Source organism: Erpetoichthys calabaricus, chromosome 4 (genome assembly GCF_900747795.2).
Source record: "Erpetoichthys calabaricus chromosome 4, fErpCal1.3, whole genome shotgun sequence".
NCBI lineage: Eukaryota > Metazoa > Chordata > Cladistia > Polypteriformes > Polypteridae > Erpetoichthys > Erpetoichthys calabaricus.
This window is the reverse complement of record NC_041397.2, coordinates 287,709,518-287,724,993: the sequence shown is the minus strand read 5'-3', so window position 1 is coordinate 287,724,993 and position 15,476 is coordinate 287,709,518. Positions and strand designations below refer to the sequence as shown.

Genomic DNA, 15,476 nt, shown 5'->3' with positions numbered 1-15,476 from the left:
TCCTGCAGAGCCATTGTGTAACTAACAATGCTGGCAAATGTTTTAGCAGCCCCCCATAGTGTTGTCACTCTAGTATTAATTTCAGGAACTTTGTTATCTTCGTTTCTCTAAATTTTTAACTTAAAAAACACCATAAGTGCTCTTTTAAAAGGATATTCCTCTGAAAAATATCTTTTTACATGTTACTTATCGCATGTTCTTTTTTATGAGGAACAGACATAACAGATTCTGTTTGAAAGTGAACCAATGGCCAATGCTAGACAACAGCAAACAATATCAAAAACGTCCATGAAAAACATCTAACGTTACTCGTGTCACGTAATCCACATGTCAAGTTATTCAGTCGAAAGCTCACAATGTGCAAAATGTATGAACTTCTTTGCTAAAATGTGTTATATAAGTAATTCTGAAAAATGAAAGTAGTACATAAACAGAAAGACTATTCATATTGGATTGTGCTTTTGAATTAAAGACCCACCTCTCCCCTTCATTCATTGGTCAATAGTCCTGTCTTCAATTCAAAACCACGATCCCATGTGAACAGGTGAGAATAACAACATTTATTTAAAAAACACATTTTCTTGCAGAAGTTTAGTTCAGATGAAAATGTAAAGTGACAAAACTGGTAGGAATGGTAGAATCCCAATAGATGTAAGCAGAAATTAAGTTACAACTGAAATTCAACACCTTGTTTTATCTATGAAGGATGGTAATCCTATAAAAATTGATTCTGTGGGTATCTTTGCAACTGTGTTATCCTTCAACTTTTCCACCATCAAAAGCATCAAAACTGGCTGCAGAGAACTTTGGCCAAAGTGCAGTAACACAAAGTGCCACCGCAGGATAACAGAAAGAGAAAACAAAGACAAAACATTATTATTAACTGGAGCTCTGTGTGTGTGTATATACATATACTGTACATATATACTCTATCTATCTATCTATCTATCTATCTATCTATCTATCTATCTATCTATCTATCTATCTATCTATCTATCTATCTATCTATCTATCTATCTATCTATCTATCTATCTATCTATCTATCTATCTATCTATCTAAGATTGTTGAGAGCCTTATTGACAAATGTATTTTAAAATCCTGAAAGACGCAGGCAGACAATTGTTTGATGTTGCTAGAGGTTAAATGTGTTCACGTTTTTTCTTTTTCATTACAGTTCTCGCTGGTACATTTTGAACAAATTGCAGCTGATTGCTGTCCTTTCTTTGTGGTCCATATTGGAATGCATTACAATAATAAAGTCAACTTAAAAAAAAATCAGCTTTTTGCACCAATAAAACAAGTTTAATTTGTGCTGTTTCATATATGAAGAAAAAGCAATCTTAGACATGTGGTTAGAAAAGCCAAGCAAAATGACCCCTTTTATTGGCTAACTAAAAAGATTACAATATGCAAGCTTTCGAGGCAACTCAGGCCCCTTCTTCAGGCAAGATGCTAACACTGTACAACACCTTAGTACTACAGACATGTGGTTAATATGTAATTTTAAAATTCCGTTCCAAGTACAAAATGACACCTAAATTGTTTATTTCTGACTTGACTTTTAAGGCCATGTGATCAGGTTCTTACCTAAGATGCTTACTTTTTTAGTGCAAACAGTAACCAGAGGTTTGTTTTTAACTTGTTCTTGTTTTAACCTCATTACTGCTCCTTTATTCTGTAATGCTGGTAAGACGTTAATTGAGGTGGTTGAGTGCCTTGAGGTCGCTAAACAGAAATAGAGCTATTTGTGGTCTTCACAGCTAAAGTAATTTACCTTATGTTTACAAATGATCTGACAATAATGGGCGCATGCAAAGTAAGAATAATAAAGGGCCCTTAGTTTATCTTTAAGGCTCACTGTACATTTTTAGAACATTAGAACAATCTCGACGAGAACAGGTCATTCAGCCCAACAAAACTCGCCAGTCCTATCCACTTATTTCTTCCAAAAATAACATCAACTCAAGTTCTGAAAGTCCCTAAAGACTTACAGTCTACCACACTACTTGGTTGCTTATTCCAAGTGTCTATCGTTCTCTGTGTAAAGAAAAACTTCCAAATGTTTGTGCTCAATTTACCCTTATAAGTTTCTATGTCCCCGTGTTCTTCATGAACTCACTTTAAAATCACAGTCTTGATCCACTGGCCAGTTCCCTTCATAATTTTAATCTTCTTTTTCTTAGCTCTTTTAAAATTTCTTCATAATTCCTCCCATGTAGCCCTGGAATCAGCCTAGTTGCTCTTCTCTGGACCTTTTCTAGTGCTGCTATGTCCTTTTTATAGCCTGGGGAACCAAACTGCACCCAGTACTCCAGATGAGGCCTCACTAGTGTGTTATAAAGCTGGAGCAGAACGTCCTGGGACTTGTACTCCACACATCAGGGCGCTATATAACCTGACATTCTGTTAGCCTTCTTAATGGCTTCTGAATACTGTCTTAAAGTTAGCGTAGACTCCATTACGAGTCCTAAATCCTTCTTGATTTTCAGACCTCCCATTGTGTACTCAAACCTCACATTTTTACTTCCTATGCGTAATACTTTACATTTACTGACATTAAATTTCATCTGTCACAAATCTGCCCAAATCTGTATCCTGTGTCTTAACCAGTTTTGCACCCATCTACACACCACCCTGAACTCCCACTTCTTTTAATTTGATGCCCAACCACTCATGTGGCACCTTATCAAATGCTTTCTGAAAGTCCAGATAAATAATATCATATGCTCCATTTTGATCATAACCTTTTGTTGCCTCCTTTTAGAATTCAAGCATGTTGGTACAACATGACCTTCCTCTTCTAAACCCATGCTGACTTTTCAGTAATTCTCCTGTACTTGCCATGTGTTGCTCAATCTTTCCCTTAATAATTCTGTCCATTAATTTACCTGCGATGCACATTAAGTTATCTCTTTTTTTATTACTCTGTGTAGTTTTTTTTTTTATTATTATCCCATGCAGTTTTATAGACTGCCATTAAACAATCCCATGAGACATGGCTCACTGCTATGAATATAACTGTAGTGATGGTAGGCAGGTCCACATTTCAAAAGCTTGTTCACTCCTGAGTGTGTTCCATTTTTGTTTATGAATATCATTTTTAAGAAGTCAGGTGGCACGGTGGCACAATGGTAGCGCTGCTGCCTCGCAGTTATGAGACCTGGGTTTGCTTCCTGGGTCCTCCCTGCATGGAGTTTGCATGTTCTCCCCGTGTCTGTGTGGGTTTCCTCCCACAGTCCAAAGACATGCAGGTTAGGTGCATTGGCAATCCTAAATTGTCCCTAGTGTGTGCTTGGTGTGTGTGTGCCCTGCGGTGGGCTGGTACCCTGCCCACGGTTTGTTTCCTGCCTTGCGCCCTGTGTTGGCTGGGTTTGGCTCCAACAGAACCCCGTGACCCTGTAGTTAGGATATAGCAGGTTGGATAATGGATGGATGGACGGATTTTTAAGAAGTGGGTTGTTTACATATGAAATTTGAAAATCGAGAGGAGACAATTCAGTCCATCAAGCTCATTTGCTTTGCTAATAGCTAAGCTCTCCAGATATCTCATCCAGATTCTTCTTAAGGGTTGTTAAAGCTTCTACTTCAACTCCATGTCTCAGTAGTTTGTTCCAGATTCCCACAACTCTTTGCAGAAAGAAGTGCTTCCTGGCTTTAGTCTTAAATACACATCATCTTAATAATGTCCTTGAGTATGTGATTCTCCCTTAAGATAAAAGAATGTTGCTGGATCTACTTTATTAAGGAGTTTGAAGACCTGGATTAGGACACCATGGGGTCTCCTCTGCTTGAGAATAAAACAGGTTTAATTATCTGAGTCTGTCACAGTAGAACATGTCCTTAAGTCCTTTAATAATATTTATTAAAAAATACATGTGTTTGGAATATTGTGAGCAGCCAACTGCACAAAACAACTTGTAAATTATGCCATAAAAGTATAATGAGAGATTTTTTTCATGGACGCTGTTATATTGTTTGCTGTTGTCCAGCATAGATCATCATAGACGCATCTTCTGTCAGAAGGTTTATTATCCCTGTTCTGTGTACACACGTAAAATTAAACATTTTTCTAAGCCAACTCTGCAGGGTAAATAATATTTTAAAAATATTATTTTTGGGTGGAGTATTTCCTTAAGAGGTGAAAAAACTGTGAAGTGTGCTTGAGATTGATCGTCTGCTAAACCCAGGTAACTCCAATGCCTCCTAAGTACTTCCAGTAAAACCTGTGAGGCTATTGCTATATTTTTCAATCAAAAAATGAATGGTATTAGAAATAACATAGTATATCTTCCCAACACTGAGGATCCTCCTAAGCCCCAGTACTCCATTACAAACAAATTAAATTCTTTCATCAGGATAGATTTACCTGATTTACATAAAATAATTTCTCAACTGAAACCCTCCACCTGTGTCCTTGACCCAAAACCAACAAGTTTTTTCAAAGAAGTATCGGGCATGCTAATTGATGACATTCTTGACATAGTAAATTCGTCATTAGATACAGGGGTCTTCCCAGACTGTCTTAAGACTGCTGTAGTTAAACCCCTACTTAAGAAAAATAATCTTGACCCCTTTGCTCTTGAAAATTTTAGACCCATTTCTAACCTGCCTTTCTTAAGTAAAATTCTAGAGAAGGCAGTCATCATTCAGTCAAATGAGCACCTCAATAAACATGCTATTCTTGATAAATTTCAGTCAGGTTTTAGAACAAATCACAGTACAGAAACTGCACTGGTTAAAGTAATAAATGACTTGCGGATAAATGCAGACAGAGGCCATTTATTTGTTCTCATCCTCCTAAATCTGAGTGCCGCCTTTGACACCATTGATCACAATATTCTTAGAAATCACCTTAGTCAATGGGTGGGCCTCTCTGACAGTGTCTTAAATTGGTTTGAATCCTACCTGGCAGGGAGAAAATTCTTTGTTAGTTGTGGTAATTACCACTCAAAGACACATGATATCCTATATGGTGTTCCACAAGGCTCTATCCTAGGTCCGCTGCTCTTTTTGATTTACATGCTTCCGTTAGGTCAGATTATCTCAGGGCACAACGTGAGCTACCACAGCTATGCTGATGACACACAGCTGTACTTATCAATAGCACCTGATGACCCCGATTCTCTTGATTCACTAACACAATGTCTTGAATGGATGAGTAGTAATTTTCTAAAGCTAAGTAAAGAGAAAACTGAAATTTTAGTGATTGGCAATAATGGATACAATAAGGCTATCAGAAATAAACTGGATGCATTAAGATTAAAAGTCAAGACAGAGGTAAAAAGCTTAGGGGTAACTGTTGACTGTATTCTGAGTTTTAAATCGCATATTCATCAGACCACTAGGGCAGCATTTTTTCACTTAAGAAACATAGCAAAAGTTAGACCTCTTATATCATTTAAAGATGCTGAGAAATTAGTTCATGCGTTTGTTTTCAGTTGGCTAGATTACTGTAACGCACTCCTCTCAGGACTACCCAAAAAAGACATAAATCGCTTGCAACTAGTGCAGAATGCAGCTGCTAGAATCCTAACTAGGAAAAGAAAATCCAAGCACATTTCTCCAGTTTTGATGTCACTACACTGGTTACCTGTGTCATTCAGGATTGACTTTAAAATTCTGCTTATGGTTTATAAAGCCTTAAATAATCATACCACATCTTATATATAGGAATTTCTGACATCTTACTGTATATTCCAAATCGTAACCTTAGATCCTCAAATGACTGTCTCCTTAGAATTCCAAGAGCAAAACTTAAAAGAAGTGGTGAAGCGGCCTTCTGCTGTTATGAACCTAAATTCTGGAATAGCCTGCCAGTAGGAATTCGCCAGGCTAATACAGTGGAGCACTTTAAAAAACTGCTGAAAACACATTACTTTAACATGGCCTTCTCATAACTTCATTGTAATTTAATCCTGATACTCTGTATATTCAATTCATTATAATAACTATTCATGGTGGCTCTAAAATCTGTACTAACCCCTACTCTCTCTTCTGTTTCTTTTTCCGGTTTCTTTGTGGTGGCGGCCTGTGCCACCACCATCTACTCAAAGCACTGTGATGTTTCAACATTGATAGATTAAAAGCCAGAAGTCTGCATGACCATCATCATCAAGTCCTTCCGTGAGAACCCTAAATACAAAGAGGACTATTTCATTTATGTTAGGTAGAATGCCCAGAGGGGACTGGGTGGTCTCGTGGCCTGGAACACCTGCAGATTTTATTTTTTTCTCCAGCCGTCTGGAGTTTTTTTTTTTTTTTTTTTCTGTCCTCCCTGGGCATCGGACCTTACTCTTATTCTATGTTAATTAATGTTGTCTTATTTTAATTTCTTTCTTTGTCTTTTATTTTTCTTTTCTTCATTATGTAAAGCACTTTAAGCTACATATTTTGTATGAAAATGTGCTATATAAATAAATGTTGTTGTTGTTGTTGTTGTAGTTGACAAGAGAAAAGATTGATGTTAATTATAGCTACATTTTGACCAACTTTTAGAATTTCTTCATGCTGAAAAATAGTAGATGCATGGACCAGGCTACCAAGTAGTATAGTTCAAAGTAACACCTCTCTAAGATTTTTAAATTTGATTATATAATATTTTTTAATATGTTCAAATAGGACTTTAGAAGAACCTTAATGGTTACCGAGTGACTGAGATCTTAATAGACTTTCTTAGAAGCTAGCAAAGGTTTGTGTATTACAGTAGTTAAATCATTCAAAAAAGCTAGTGATGAACACCAAAGACACACTGAAGCCAATACCAGAAGTCTTTGATGATTGCTCGAGCGCTTGTCTCTTGTGAGGTGTTCTCATCAATTACCCAAAGTTTAGATGCTGTTAATCTTATGCATTATGACCAGTATGATGTCATGGGTCAGGGGGCATGTACTGTATACTACATACCTAGCAAGCCTGCGTCATGATAGTCAAAAACAGATTACGACCCCAAAAGGACCCCGGGTAGTTGAAGCTGCTAGGAACATACACACTCCCACATTACGAATATCACGTTTGTCAAATACAAATCAGGTATGGGCATTAAAGTAGAAAAGGAAATTCAAAACTTATATCAAATGTAGTTTACCTTCCTTTTTTGTTCATTAGTGTATTACAATGAATGAAACAAACTGATGAGTTCAATATCACATCTACAGGAAATGCACTTCCAATAGCAGAGTTAGCGAACATCAATTGAACATTTTTAAAAGGCCTATGCCACTTTGTGGTGTAAATTAATATGTAATAGTGGCTTGTCTTTGCATATTTCCATCCATCCATTATCCAACCCGCTGAATCCGAACACAGGGTCACGGGGGTCTGCTGGAGCCAATCCCAGCCAACACAGGGCACAAGGCAGGAACCAACCCCGGGCAGGGCGCCAACCCACCGCAGGACACACACAAACACACCCACACACCAAGCACACACTAGGGCCAATTTAGAATCACCAATCCACCTAACCCGCATGTCTTTGGACTGTGGGAGGAAACCGGAGCGCCCGGAGGAAACCCATGCAGACACGGGGAGAACATGCAAACTCCACGCAGGGAGGACCCAGGAAGCGAACCCAGGTCCCCAGGTCTCCCAACTGCGAGGCAGCAGCGCTACCCACTGCGCCACCGTGCCGCCCCCTCTTTGCATATTTACATCAAATAAAATAAAAGGCTGGATAGGGATTCCTTCATTCGGGTCTGATGTGATTCGGTCTCCTGCAGTGGCTTGGTTTTCTTCCACTTTGTTCTTCATGCCTGGGAGAAGTCCTTCTCGTGCGTGCAATGGCTCTTTTTTCTGGCGAGTTTGTGGTCAGTTTGCGTCACCTCAGGTCACTGCTTGTTCAGAAATTATTGTGCAAAGAAAAGGCAAGCAAGTAAAACCAGATTTTCTTGTTTATCTTTACCTTTGTGAAGAGTACAAAAAAAAAAACCTGTGACCTCTTTAGGTGCAACTTATGGTTTTCTCTGCTTCTGTCTGCCTTTATCAGTTATTATAGATAGCCGGGGTGACACCTTATTTGTTCGTGAAGATTGATTTCATTTATGGATTTCATAGCTGTCATGTCTGGACTGTAATAATTTTCTGAGAGCTTCCAAATATGTTTATTTCATTACCTGATTTTAGCCGCCTTCTTTTTATTTGTTCCCTAACAGACATGGCTTAAGAAAGAGCATGGCAGAAATTGAATTGTAAGGAAAAAATGTTTTAATGTGTATAGGATTGCCAATAAAAGTGAAAAGTACCACATTTTAGTTAGGCAGAAGGTAATTTTGAAGATCTTAAATGCACATTCACATAGGAATGTTGAAGCCTGTATGAAATATCTATAGCCAACCACTGTCTGAAAGAAGGCTACATATTCTCATTGTGTGCACCGTGAATTGGTGGCTCTGAATTGGCCTGCCATGCATGAGTGCAGCTTGATGACTGGTTTGGTTGAAATCTGGTATGCTTATTCTCCAAAAAAAATTACCCAGAAAATTTTGTTGCTGTTGAGATATCTCAATTAGATCTCATTGACATTTAAAAATAATCCTTTGAAGATTACTGTCAAATTATGGATGGCATCCATCTTAAAACAGACATTATGTACGACTTCAATTTCTGATTAACTTAGAGCTTTGAATTTACCTTAAGTGAAGATATTTTTAACTTGGATATTTTCCTCTTTTATGCCTTCAATAGCTTCTCGTGATGGCAAAACACAAATTAGTGAAACACCAGCAGGGTTGCGTGTGTGTGTGGCGGGGAACACAAAGGCACATCACGAATCCCACCACACCAAATCACTTCAGGTCATACCAAGAAAGTTAACACCAAAAAGGTGTTCATAACAAGTTAAAAAGAGTACTCACGGTGTGACATTCAGGTGTGTTTGGGGACGAAACTGACAGGTATGAAGTTTTTTACTTACTTAATCCAAGAGTTAGCACATTTTTGTTATTTAAGTATTTTTGTAATAATGAGTGCTATTTAAAAATTTAAGTAGTAATAGAGTTCAATTACATTTGTTACTAGACTACATGAAATGTATGATTTTTACCAGCACTTTACAATGTCATGTAGTTGAGGCCTGTGGGGGCTCATAAACTTTACTACACAGCAGATTCCTATTCAAGTAGATAGATAGATAGATAGATAGATAGATAGATAGATAGATAGATAGATAGATAGATAGATAGATAGATAGATAGATTTCTTTATTGTCATTATGCATACACATAACGAAATTTTTTGTTGGTAGGACTCAGCTTCAAGGCAGAATACTTAAATACACAATACACTATAAATAATAAAATAAACATAATAAGTATAAAAGAGAGCAGCAATAAAACATCATCAAGTCCAGACTTTTCCTGAGGTAGTACACCTGCAGAGACCAGTGATCTGTGTGTGTGGGTCTGCAGGGAAGGAATACGAGTGTGTGTGTTTGATTATGAGGGAAAGTGCGTGTGCATGTCTACAAGAGGGCAAGTTAGGGGAAGATATAGATGTATGTGTGTGTATCAGCAGGGGCAGATGGACTTCACAGCTCTAGGGAAAAAGCTGTCTTTCAGTCTGCTGGTGTGTGTTTTTATGTTTCTGTACCGCTTTCCCGAAGGCAGTGTTTACAAACAGTCCATTTCCTGGATGGGTAATATCCACTGCTATACATTTGGCCCTCTTCTGCACCCTTCCAGCATATACAGAGTCCAGGTCTAGGAGAGGACTTCCCACGATCCCCTGTGCTGTTCTCACCACCCATGCCAAGTCCTTCCTGTCCTGTGCTGTGCAGGTGCAGTACCACACTGTCATACTGTGACAGAGGATGCTTTCTGTAGCAGATCTGTAGAAGTTTGTGAGCAGCCAAGAGGAGAATCCAGCATGTCTCATCTTCCTGAGGAAGAAGAGTCTTTGCTGGGCCTTCTTTACCAGGTGAGATGTGTTCAAGTACCAGGTTAGATCCGATGTGATGTGGATACCCAAGAACTTGGTATTGTCCACACACATTACAGCTTCCTCATGTATGAATATAGGAGCATGTTCTGTTCTTCTGGACTTCCTATAGTCCACAATGATCTCTTTGGTCTTGCTGGTATTCAAGATGAGATTGTTGGCTGAGTACCATAGTGCTAGGTGTTGTATTTCCTCTCTGTAGTGAGTCTCATCATTGTCTCATATGAGACCCACCACGGTTGTATCATCCGCAAACTTCACAACCATATTTGTGGCATAGATGGGAGAGCAATCTTGCATAAATAACGTGAAGAGTGCTGGGCTGAGCACACAACCCTGTGGCGTGCCTGTATTCAAAACCAGTGTGGCTGATGTTCGATCTCCAATTCTAACTACCTGAGTCCTGTTAGTGAGAAAGTCCCTGATCCAGAGACACAACGATGTGGATAGACCCAGATTATGAAGCTTTTGTACCAGCTTGTCCGGGATTATGGTGTTAAACACTGAAGTAAAATCGACGAATAGCATCCTAACATAAGTGTTAGGGCACTGCAGATGAGTCAGGGCTGTGTGAAGTGCTACTGAGACGGCATCCTCTGTAGATCTGTTCCTCCTGTAGGCAAATTGATGATTGTCAAATACAGCAGGGATGGCATCCTTGATTTGCTTTAGGAGGATTCTCTCAAAGCACTTCATTATTACTGGGGTCAGAGCCACAGGGTGGTAATCATTAAGGCAGGTGACCGCTGATTTTTTAGGCACTGACACAATAGTGGAGGATTTGAGGCAGACAGGGACCACTGCAAGTTGTAGAGAAAGGTTGAAAATGTCCAGAAAGACTCCTGCCAATTGATCAGCACATATTTTCAGTGTCTTACCCGACACCTTATCTGGTCCTGCAGCTCTGTTGGTGTTGATCCTCCTCAGGGTGGACCTCATTTGGTGTAGTTGCAGGACTAGAGGCTGATGCTGCTCCTCCAGCCAAGGGAGATGTACAGTCTCCAGCCAAGTGACATGACCTGCTGTTATATGCATAGTCAGAAGTGTGCAGAATGAAGAGAAACAGAGACAGGCATGTTCCTTGTGGTGCTTCAGTGTTGCTCACATCCACATTAGAGACACACCGCTGGAGCCTCTCAAACTGCGATCTGCCTGACGGATTTTCTCTGTTGAATAAAGCTAAAGGGTACATCAATTTTCCTAAATTTGAAGACTTAAATGTTTTTTAGACACACACAAAACAAGAGGAGGTGGTGTCTGGACCACCTTATAATGCAGCTGGCACTAGAAAAAGATAACAAGTTGTCCCATAGAATTGAATATTTTTTATTTTAACAATAAAAAGCCACTCATTATTGTACGCCCTAATGGTGAAGAAAAATCTACCAGATTTCTAGTCTGCAAGGGAATAATTCCATCTTTTAAGTCCTGAACTAAATTGGTCTGATGTGAGTATTGTCAAGATTTGCATTGGTCATTCTGAATCATTTTTTGTTCATTTTTACTTTATAACTTAAATGTTATTCACTTTGTTGTTTTAATGTCATCAGTTTGTTTATTTACCTTTTCAGTCAGCATTATACTTTGGGATCATTTTGATGGCAGCCGCTGTGTTATTTGTGTTTGTTAGGCTCGTTGTCAGTCACATAATTATTGGCGTTGTAGTATGTTATGTTATCACTTGGGTGATATTTAAGATGAACCATTGAATGTCCAAATTTATGGAAAAATGAACCCTTAATTTCACAATTCAACTAGGGTAAGGTTTCCTAAATAGGTTCTTGAACTCCTGTCTGGTTCATCTTGACTTTGACTGCTATTTATTTATTTTGACAACAAATTTTTGTTTCAATTTCTTGGTATTTTGGACATCTTGCCTGTTCCCTGACTTGGTTATTCCTTTTTTGTTCTGTAATTTCCCGTCAATTAATGGTTTATTTGATCTTCTTAGGTCTTCATTTTCTTACAAGACATTTACATGTGTAATATTTAACCCATTTCTCATCCACATTTGGCATTTTTCTTGCACTTGATGCTGCTGAGATAGGCTCGGCCAGTCTGCGACTATTGTGAACAAGACTCGGCACTCTCTGAGCAACTCTAATTCAGAATGATGGAAAGAATTCTACCATGAAAGAGCTTAATGTTTTCCAACAACAAATTTTCAGTGTATGTTCATATTAGATTCATAAAAATACTCTCTGCTTGTTAAAAGTTTTTGTTTTAGATGCATTTTAACCAGTCGTATAATAGTATTCTCACCATTACTAATGGTACACATACAGGATAAAATGAAAATAATAATAATCAGTAAGCTGCTTTCTGTGAGTGCAAATTTAAATTCTCTGCTTAAGATGTTTAAAATTAAATCAGGATGGGCCTAAAAGGGGAGTGAAGGATAAAGCCTTGAGACTTGTCACAAATGAATCAAATCCAGTTCTTGTTTCTGTGCTGTGCATTCTAAGAAGTTACAATGTCATGAGCAGAATGAACGACAGTTATGCTATGACGCAGATCGAATGCACAGTGCAGCTGGTCGTGTTCTTTATTTTACAGTAACCTTGCCTCTGTGCCAATGCCAGATGCGTGTGTGCAATCAAAAATACGTATTGCCACATTTATTGTGTTGCAAGAACTTAGTGACTCACTGTGTTGGAAATGTGCTTTGTCCTGAGCAAGTGGCATCATCCTCATCTTCATCTAGTCATAAGAAAGACCGTACCTTGAAAAGAAGAGTATCAGCTGAAGAATATAATGGTCAAAAAAACAAAAGAAATATTAGAGAGTGTACTTTGCTTGTTTAAGGTCATAAATGTTACTTCTTTTGCAGTTATTTTAATGACTTCAGTTCCTTCTGACAGCAATCTGTGTTTCAATTCATTTCTTCATTTACTGGGCTGTTCCCTTCTTATTTGTTGATTTTTCACAGCTGTGAAGGCAAAGAGCGAGCACTTTATTTACCGTTTACAAAATGAAAACGTGACAGTTTTTTTGTGCATTTCAGTTATTGCATTAATTAAATATTCAATTGTCATATCAAAAGGAAACGCATGAATGTGCTCAATGGATGTGTTCATTGAAAAGTGTTAATTCTTTATATGACGCAGTGGTTTTGGACAAATTCATCTTTATTTTGTTTGACTTGTTTTAGTTTTTGTATTAACTTACAATCCAATTTTAGTAACCCCTGGTCTACAGTTTCTGTACTCAGACCTGTGTGGTTGACAGAGTAGGGTGTTTATTAACCACAGTTATTGAATATTGGAAGGGCACAAAGCACAAAAACAAACAAGGGGAATTCCAAACCTTAATACGCGGTGGTCCATTCTTCATGAGTCTCAAACCCCTGCCTATCTGTGGAGTGACTGGCCCCATGTCACCTTTGCATCCTACCCAACTGTCCTGTGTCTTCTTTGACATTTTTGGCCTCTCTTTCTTCTGCTGGTTGAGGGGTTGTCAACACCTCTTCTACTTACTTACTCTACATTTAACTAGCCTCTGTCAAGTAGGCAGCTTTTAAAGACCCTCAGAGTCAATTCTGATTTCAGGGGAGTTTCTTATCTGTAGTATCCTACTTCTCAGGGAGATCCTACCATTTCTCCTGGCAAGGAGAGATGTGAAAGATGCATCAGGTGTAAGGATGGGTGCTAGGGCCTCTTCTCTTCTTCTTCTTGTACACCACTTCATTAGGCCTTACCATCCAATCCCTTGGTTTCAGTTTTATATCAGTCCTATGCCAATGCAGTCTCAGCTAGAATCTCAGCTTGCCACGCTGGTGTCTTAACCTGAACAAAGAACACCACCTCAAACTCAACCTGGCATCCTTTCCATTCAACACCCTAACTCTGTTTAGTTTGGCTCATTTTCGCTAACACCCGCCACATCCGTACACAATCTTAGGGTGGCTATCCTTCACTGACCATGCTTCAACTGTCTCTTGTTTATGCGGATTCTTCCTTTTTATGTTCTGATCTTGCAGATGTAATACAGAGTATGCAGCACAACTCCTGGTCCAGGCTTTGGTCGTGTCATGTCTGGACTACAGCAAATTGTTAATTACAGAAGTAACTGCATCTGCTACCAGGTCACTGCAGATGATTCAAAATGCAGCAGTGCCATCTTGTATTCAACCAGCCGAGGCAGGCACATGTCACTCCTGCTTTCAGATCACTCCACTGGATCACTTTAGCATTTCACTTGGTGCTTGCCCAAAGAGTAGTCAATGGGTCAGCACCTATGTATATGGAGGCACTTGTAAGGTCCTATGCTCCTCCTCACCCACATAGTCTGCTGGTGAACAGCATCTAGTGATGCCCCCTCTGCATGGAATCAAATCTCAACCCAGATTCTTTTGATGTATGGCTCCTAGCTGGTGGTATGAGCAACCCACCTTATCTGAACTGTAGACTTCCTCATCGTGTTTAAGAAACCTTTGAAGACTGTCTTGTTCTGTGACTATCTATGCAATTATTAGAGGCTTTGATAGGTTCATGTAACTAGTTTTGTGTTCTGTTTGGGTTCAAACTCTTCACTTGTGATGGTAAATTTCGTAACCTTGTCCTGTCACACATGTTTCTAAACAGTCCCTCACAGATTGATGTTTACTCGATTATGTTGACTTCTTTCGTAAGTTGCTTTAGATAAAAGCGTCTGCTAAGCAAACAAATGTAAATGTCTGTAGTAGGGACAAAAGAATATAACCACTAATGTCTACCAATTATTGTAAGTGTTCCTACTGCCATGTGTCTGGGCCAAATAGTAGGCATCAATGAAATTCTGTCCCAAGGCAATGCTTGGTCATAATGGCATTTCCTTTGAAAATTCATTTATTTGTTTATTAATTGAATCCTTATAACAGATTCACCAAGTCCACAGTTGCTTTAAAATGAGTTGTTCTTGTGCCTTTTACAGGAATGGCTACTATAGGAAGAGCTCCAGTTCTATTGTGGACAGCGGGATCAGGTGGGCTTCCACCAAATGAAATAACATTTGCAAAGGTCCTTCAAGAAGAAGGTTATTCTACTGGGATAGTAGGTAAGAACGGTTTGAATTCTTGTTTATTTTCCTATTTTTCTGGAGCACAATGGTTTATATCAATTTAACTGCTTAACAGGGCACCTATTTGTAAAATTGTTACAAATGATGGCACCCTAAAGCTATAAGTGCCTTATCATAAAATGGACTTGAATAAATATTAACCATCGAGAAACTGTAGAAGTCACTAACACTGTCCTCAGTCATTCGCTTTCCATCATGTTCTGAACAGTGACTCGGCATGCCCAAAATAATGTGTTTCATTCTGTTTTATCACGGCATATCTTTATGGTACCTGGTAACATTATGCAGGTACAGTATATGACAGAGTTGGCTTTTTCAAAAATATAAGACTTTGTTTTGATAAATGTAATGTCATCAGTTCAGTTCAGAGTTTTTGTCATGTTTACACAGTGCAATGAAATTCCTATCTGCATATTTGACCAACACAGAGCAGGGCGCCACTCTTCTTGCCTGGCATCCTGAATCTTGATCTATTGGTTATGTATA

At 38.7% G+C, this 15,476-nt stretch overlaps 1 protein-coding gene across 2 annotated transcripts in view; it reads left to right on the top strand.

Annotated features, from left to right (window-relative positions):
- arsh (arylsulfatase H) overlaps positions 1–15,476 on the top strand; it is a 126,365-nt gene that overhangs the window by 77,074 nt on the left and 33,815 nt on the right. For both annotated transcript variants that reach the window (XM_028800877.2, XM_051927221.1), the window contains exon 5: positions 14,844–14,966. In XM_028800877.2, the coding sequence (XP_028656710.2) occupies positions 14,844–14,966 (123 nt within the window). The remainder of the gene's footprint in view (positions 1–14,843; positions 14,967–15,476) is intronic.